Raw genomic sequence first — 8,182 nt, forward strand, 5'->3', positions numbered from 1 at the left:
TCGAGTCCCATCCCATAAATGGATCATGGCATGAAATGAAATGAAACCACATGCAGCCAGCCATGGTATGTGCTCGATACTGGTCGCAAATGAAGCAATATTCCAGCTTGCTTCTTATGGAATCTATTGAACATATTGGATCGATTACACAACAAGGAAGTTTTGCTCCTGGGTTAATGACATACGACGTAAGAGGACGGCTAGTACATATGATGCTGTCTGATCTTCTGCATGGCAGCAGCTTGCCGTTCTTGGCATTAAGAAGAACCTGCGGCTCTGGAGCCAGGCATCCTTGTCCTTGCAGGTAGTGATGTTGGGATATTCTTGGATGGGGATCCGTAGAGCAACCCTCGAGGACCAGCTCTCTAAACTCAGCCGTGAAAGGTGCATAGTCGTAGTTAACTTTGATTTTGCCACCACCGACCACCGTGGCCCAGCTCGAGGCATCCCAACTGATGGCGTATAAAGACGTGTTTGAACTAACTTTGATCACCAATAAGGGACAACACAAGTGCCATCTTATTCGTCAACATTTTTTTTAGATTACCAATAAGGGACAACACGCGTGCCATCTTATTCGCCAACATTAAAAAAAAAAAAAGGAGCACATTTGCCTGCCCATACTAGAAAAGTCGTAACAGTTAACCAATAGGGTTGGTTACCCGTTGATATACCCCAATAACAATAATAACCATTTCAATCAAAATTGTGTTTTGGTTGCAAGAAAACAAAGATCTTGTATAATCTTTATCAAACTTAATAAAGGTATACAAATAAACATAATGTAATATAATCTTTCTAAACCAGCTCAAATTCAAAAATCAACAGAACAGTCCGCACATGATTTTGTAATTGACTACCAATAGAAACAGTGAGTCATGGATCCGTTGGCAAGATGCCTGATGATTTGCTCTGTTTTCCCTGAAGAGAATGTACATAAAAGACCTCCTGAGAAGGGAAAGACGACACTCGGGTTCCAAATTCTAAAGCAAACCTCAATAACATGGATAGATTAGATTGATTGAAAGATGCATACCTTCTTTTTCAAGATGTTTTGATATCCCGAGATGAGTGTTGGAGCGAATTTGAATATGTCAATAACTCTTGGAGTTTTCCTCTGAAATGAATATATTGGCACGGTCAATTCCATCGAAATCCGTCTTTGGAAGCTACAGTCATTCTATCTAAAGAATAGTTTGGCTTCTCGTGCTGCAAGCAACGAAGTTGTAGATGTTACCCAACATGGAAACGGACAACATTTTCAAATAGAGATGTCCCACACTGTAGGGTCCGAAGTTGGCTAAATGCTGGCATATATAAGCAACTTCCATGATCATCTTAATCTTGATAATCTTTTCCGTTTCCGATTCCGATTCCTCTGCAGATTCTTTGCAACACCCTTCGAACTAGATGCAAGTGCAGGAAGGGAAGCTGGTATACCAACAAATGTTCTTCCTTTCTTAGAAACCCATTTCAATGGCATATTATTTACCACAACGCCAATATCATATGAATTATTCAGTTCAACAAGTTGTTTGATTTGATCAAGCATCCGGTGGGTCCAGGCAACTGACTCATCTAAACCAATTGAGTCGTCCATTGGTTTCTTCCAAATATCGATTAAAATCTCCCTGAATGACCAAGAAGACATGGAAAGTTTGTAGCCTTTGGCATTTTCACAGATCATATTGACCTTGATGACATGCTTGCAAAAGTTTCCTTGCATGGACCATGCACAGTCGCAGAAAGCAAAGTCTGATCCAGGGTTCCAAACTAAATACGTTCTGCTGCTGTCTTTCTGACTGGTTACCTTCGCAAATAGGTGGTTCTTATCGTCTAATGTAACAGCAGAATCAGGAATTTGCAGCGCCCGATGCCAAGATGTAGATGCAATGTATTCCTCCTTGACATTTAGAAAAGAATCACTTTCGTCTGCATACCGGTCAAGCCAATATGCTGAATGCAACTCAGTTGTCAGCTTGTGTACTAACCAGTCGACTCTCTGAAGTGCACCGAGATGTGAATCGTCAAACAATTTTGTTTTCAGCTTCACATGATAGGCTTCTATGGCACCAGATGCCTCCTGGCTTGCAAGTGGAAGAGTTCTCATTGTTGAAAGCCACATTTCTGTTAAACCAATATAAACGCAAGTATGAGACAAAGGAATCTTCATTACATAGCCACATTTGCGTATATGTAATAGCGAGAGATCTAACCAATTTTAGGCACCCAAGTGGATTTGAAATACTCCATGAAGGCAGACTGATCGACAAAATCCAGAAATAACTCTTCCAAGGCAACGGAAGAGTTTGCACCACTCCAAATGCTGTAAACTATTTCTCCCAGGTGCTTAAAAAGTTCCCTCTGAACTTCAATGTTGGAACATTTCTTAACAACATTCCTCAACCAAGATCTACGAACACGCCAAATGGAAAAAAGGATAGGACAGCTAAACGCATCCCTGATAAAACAGACAAAACAGGAGTAAGAAAGTGAAAACACTTTATTCAAGCCAAACTTTCAGATAAAAAAATATCCTGCCTGATGGGATCAATCTCCATAGCTGCATCATCAATCAAAAAACCATTGATCTTCCATCCGGGATCTACACTCCGAGCTCGGTCAAGAAGGGCTTTCATCCATTTTGCCATGTCTGGCTTTGCAACGCTGTGGGTGATGACCCATGCAACAGGTAATGCATGTTGTCTTGAATCAAAGACAAGAAGAGTGCATAAAGGGTACTGCATTCAGAAACACCATAATGTAATACTAACTGAAATAGCTTTTTAAAAGATCTGAACAAACACGAAACAACCATTTTATTACCTTGAGTCTTTTAATACCAAATGTTGAATCAGCTGCTATGAGACTGCGATGGCCAAATCGAACCATCTGTTGCAACTGCCATTCTGTTTGAATCCCAAGAATGAAAGGATCTGTCTCAGAAGTGCCCTGATAGAAAAATATAGATTTCTTATTGCGTTCAACCCACATCCGAATGCTAGCTTGATCATCTAGATCTAACTCATGAGTAGACCTCTTAATGATCATCCCAAGTTTACGGACATATTGGGAAGCAAGGGTGCTAACTGTTGCATCTGAACCACCATATCGTTGAACATACTCTAAATGTTTCTCCAGCACGTTTTCTTCAGGAATACCCAAATAGATCATGGACATTGTTTGTTGTTGAATCTCATTGGAAATATATGGAATTTTCTTAGCACCGGGGCCAATGGCATCTTTGTCAAGGGGTCCATGGCAAACGAAGCCAGATTTGTTTATATGGCGTCTCTCATTGAATATAATAAGTGCAAGCGATGGACGAGCATAAAGACGTTTGACTACAAAATGGCATGTGCATCCTCGCATGGATTGAGGTCTAGCAGCCCGATTTCGGGTGTTTAGACGATATCTTCGACTAGGTAATACACCTCCACCTTCACCATGATTTTCAGGACCGAAGGAACACCAATATCTTCACACATACAAGGAAAACATAAGAACAAATGTTTATTCCCAGGTTGAACTCATATTAATGAGACAATGAATATCATATCTTCTAACACTCAGAATATATCAGGTTTTTGTTACATATAAGATAGAATCAATCAAAAGAGACATTAGAAGAACGCAGAATGGGAAACATTGTTAAGCATGTTTTGAACTTACAGTCTATATTCCAAATATTCATCACTCTTATACTCCTTTAAACTGCCCATTGATCGTTTCCGCCCCCTTTCAATATGAAATCGTGTTGGGCATTCCACATTGCAGCATTCTCCAATTATAAATTCATCTACTCGAGCATAAGGAATGAGTGCTACATCATCATGGTGCTCAGCTGTGCCAAACTTTGTCCAAATCAAATCAGCAGAAGAGAACTCCTGTTCTGCTGGATCTTGTACTGGAAGATTGAGTATTGATTCAACTATCTCCATCTATGTATTTCTATGTTTAAAATCTACTATTGCGCCAACATGGCATCAAACCTGCAGAACAGGAGAAATGTTTCCCAAAAACATGAATTAAAAACCAGTTAGTAATTTATGGTTCCCCAAATATAACTTATATCTTCACAAAGGAGAAATGTTCAACAAAAACAAAAGGGGATCAATTGATCATCCAGCGAACAAATGAAAAATCTTATTATTGAAAGTCTCCAACTACACCATTAAAGCCGAACGATGTGCATTTCTTTTCTTCAATAACACTTCAACTTAAAGTAAGCAAAACAAAAGGCTGCAAAACTATGAAGCATCACTTCTAGACCACTTATCAAATACAAATAGTGCAATAGTAGGACATTAAGAAAGCTTGATATTCACACAAAGACACACACATATATATATGTATATTTGCAATTTTGTACATGACCCAAATACATGAAAATATATATTGAATGAAGCTAAACATATCAAAATGATGAGAAATACTACCATTTGAAGATTATGTTCATCGCTTTTCTCTCAAACTATCTCAAAATCAAACAAAGACCAGCCATTCACCAAACAAGAGTAATCTATTGAACTTCAAGCTTCATTATTTATGCACATAACAGACTCCTCTTAACATAGATTAATTGTTTACTCTCTCACCAAAAGAGTAAATTGCCCCACTAAAACAAAAATGATTAAATTGCTAAAAGTAAAAGTAGGTTGAATGAGACAACTTTAATAACTCCAGAAACAGATAACCAACCCAATTTTATACAGCTCAACAACGTAATTCCCAAAAAAATCGAAACACGATTGAGTAATGGCCTAAAAAATCTTGAATGCCAAACCAAATCCATATCCACATTAAGCCAAAACCAAAGCTTTTCAATTTTTCCAAGCAAGAGCTGAAGGAAGGACATTTACCAAAATATTGAAGCAAAAAGAAAATTAATCAAAACCGAGTTTCAAAGTGATATTTACTCCGACCAAAATAAAAAAAAAATCACATCCACAATCCTTTAGATAAGAAAAAAAAAGAAATAAATAGAGAATATATAAAAATACCTCAGGACCAGAGCCAGACTTGCAAAGAGTGAGCTTCACTCCAGTATTTCTGGGTATAATCCTATTATGAGTTGCAAATGGAACAGGCAACGTATATATAGAGAAAAGGAGAAGGAAAAAGAAAAATGAAAATAAAAGGAGGATTTTAGAGGAATGGGTTTAGGGTTTTCGCTGAATTTTGAGCAGAACAAAGGAGGTAGTTGTATTGGTACAGTTGAGGGGGGGGGGGGGGTTGGCGATGATAATTGGATATCCTAATTCTGGTTTCGGCTACCCCTTCTCCTAGGGCTTTGCTCACGTGTTCTAATTTCTCGTCTTTCCCTAATGCCCGTCTAGTGGAATAAATTAATATAATTTTTGTATTATTTTTTCTTAATATGATTCTTTAACGTAGAAGAAAATTTAATATGATTTTTTGTTTAATTTTTTTGTTATTGATTATTTCGGTATTGATGTTATAGTTTGTGATATTGATGTAACAATTCACGATGTAAACATAATATTTTATAATAATTGATGACGTGACGAATGATATGACAAATATATTGAATTTATTTTTGGGTTTTATTCGAGAATTAAATTGTTTTTTAATTAAAAGCTTATTTAATTTTTTTAAAAAATAAAAATTATTTTAAAATTTAAATATAAAATTATTTAAAAATTTAAAAATTAAATATAAAAAATACTAAAAAAATTAATTACTAAGTGATAGAATATAAATATTAAAAATATTGAGATTATTATAAAAAAATTAAAAAAATTAATATATATATATATAATAGATTATAAAATGATAGCTTATAAATTATTAAAAATTAAAAATATTTTTAGAAAAAATATATATACATAATATATACATATAGACATATCATTAATGCTTATACAAAATATTCTTACTAGATTAATTGAGACTTACAAATTTTGTATTAGTCGAAACTTATTATGTTTTCTAATTATTTTTATGTCAAAATTTATTATATAATTATCTTTAATTAGTCGAGACTTATAAAAGATAATTAAAAAATAAAATAAGTTTCGATTAATCCAAAAATTATAGGTCTCGAATAATTTAAATTTGGGTAAACTACAGAGTTGGACATTTTGGTTCAGTTTTATAAATGTATGACCACTCAACTAAAAAAACTCAATTCGTAGTCACTTTCGTTTCGTTTTAGTTAAGATGTGTCACTTACCCGAAATGATCGTTAAAGGTTTAACGGTTTGATGATGTGACATATTAATAAAGTAGTTTAATTTTTGTTTTAACCAGATAAAATTTAGTCATGGATTTTTTTTAAATCTAAAGCAATTTAGGGAAAAGTTTCCAATTTACCATTTTTAATATTATTTTCTTCTTAATTCCCCTTACACCACACACCCCAATCCTCCTCCAGCTACGACAGTTGTGGGAAAGCAATGGCTCATCGTCATCATAGGATCTTAAACCAGATGATTTGGGCTTAAATTTTGGTTCCTTCTAGTTAACAATTTCGGTCTATGTAGATTTATTTGACATTCCCAGCTGACAGTAATTTCAAATTACTTCAGGTAAAGTCACTACTTTTTTATATTATTTTTGTTTGAGTTTTTGTTCTTATTTTATGGGATTAATTTAAAGATTCTTCCTTTGGATTTTCCTATAGCATATATGGACCATTACTATAACTTATTTCTTTGCATTGTTGGTGAATTTCAAATTAGTTCTTATTTTTTGGGTTTTAAAGAAGATCTCAATTATTAAAAACAAGACCCTTTGTTCTTTTTATCTTGAATTTTGTTGTATTATTTGTAGAACCAATATTTTGATATAACAAATAAGGGCAAAATGTTATTGGGCTTAATTGAATTTGTTCAAACATTGCAAAAATAATTCAAGATTTTAAAAGGTGAAATTAGACAATTTTGGGCCTGGTTTCGAAACCTGTAAGGTAGTAGCCAAAACTAACCTAAAGATTTCAAAACCCCTTTGTTGGTTTCGAAACCCCATGTTCTAACTATCAAATTTTTAAATGTAGTTCCGAAATTCTCTTTGGTAGTTTCGAAAGCCCTGTGCAAAATTACAGATTTTTCAACTTCCAACAGCCAAAATTCACCCCCAACGATGAGAAACGGCTAGTAACTCATTCTAACTTATAAAAATAACCCAAGGACACTTGAAGAAGGTTACTATACCAATCCAAGCTTAAAGATCAAGAGAAAAGAGTTTTCATTCATATTTTATTCATTTTCTCTTGTACATAAGTGTATAGAGCTTCATTGCATATCATTTGTTTTATTCTTGTGAGCTTAATCTTTGTATTACATAGATCGAACCTTGTAAAAGGGGAGTGGTTTTAGTTTAGCCTTAGAAAAACTAGAGTGGTTCTATCTTAACCATAGAAAAGATAGGTTGTAAGGTTACACCTTATCCTTAAAGGTAAAACAAATTAGTGAATTTGTTGAAATCCTTAGTGGTGGAAAGCTAAGGTAGTGGATGTAGACTTTGGTTGAGAACGTCGAACCACTACAAATCAACTTGTACCAAAAAGTTTTATTTTTCGTTCAAGATTCCACCAAACTCTATCAAAGCCAATTCACCCCCTCTTGGCGATTTTCGATTGATCGATCGAGCCCAACAATTAGTATTAAAGCGGATCACAAATCTACGTTCTAACAACCTTGTGAAGATCCTTGAAGGCTCTCTATCAATTTCTGACACAACAGACAAAGATGGTTTCCACATCCGGCCCATTCTACATGGAGGACTCCCAACTGATCAACAAGCCTTCATACTTCAATGGAGCTAACTATGGTCATTGGAAGAACTTAATAAAGCTATTCATTCAATCCATTAATCTTGGAGCATGGGAGATGATTATTAATGGCTATTCTTCACCAACAAAGAAGATAAATGAGTGGAATTGTAACACCCCCAACCCGTACCTAACCCGGATACGAGTTCGAGATGTCACATTGACTTTTTAAAACAATATTCTTATAAAATATCTAAACATTTGAACTTATATTAAGAAAATACAATAATATACCATTAAATTATGTTTCATTTTAAAAATTTAAGTCAAAAACGTATTTATGAAAAGTACTATACGGTATGAACAGTGCCGTGAACAGTAATGAACAGGGCTACAATGTATCGATGCACTGCTATATTAACTTTCGTAAAACGTACATAAAACTCG

General features: G+C 34.8%; 1 protein-coding gene across 1 annotated transcript; it reads right to left on the minus strand.

Moving 5' to 3' along the window:
* Window positions 1–781: 781 nt before the first annotated feature.
* LOC120187182 lies at window positions 782–5,207 on the minus strand. Its single transcript, XM_039190968.1, has 7 exons — window positions 5,004–5,207; window positions 3,673–3,992; window positions 2,827–3,478; window positions 2,542–2,741; window positions 2,217–2,461; window positions 1,037–2,127; window positions 782–921 (listed from the first exon to the last, which is right to left on the minus strand). Exons 2-6 carry the CDS (start codon window positions 3,939–3,941, stop codon window positions 1,334–1,336), a joined length of 2,160 nt encoding a protein of 719 aa, XP_039046899.1. The 5' UTR covers window positions 3,942–3,992; window positions 5,004–5,207; the 3' UTR covers window positions 782–921; window positions 1,037–1,333.
* Between the last annotated feature and the right edge of the window lie 2,975 nt (window positions 5,208–8,182).

The sequence above is a fragment of the Hibiscus syriacus genome, unplaced genomic scaffold (assembly GCF_006381635.1).
Source record: "Hibiscus syriacus cultivar Baekdansim isolate YM2019G1 unplaced genomic scaffold, ASM638163v2 tig00113722_pilon, whole genome shotgun sequence".
Classification (NCBI taxonomy): domain Eukaryota; kingdom Viridiplantae; phylum Streptophyta; class Magnoliopsida; order Malvales; family Malvaceae; genus Hibiscus; species Hibiscus syriacus.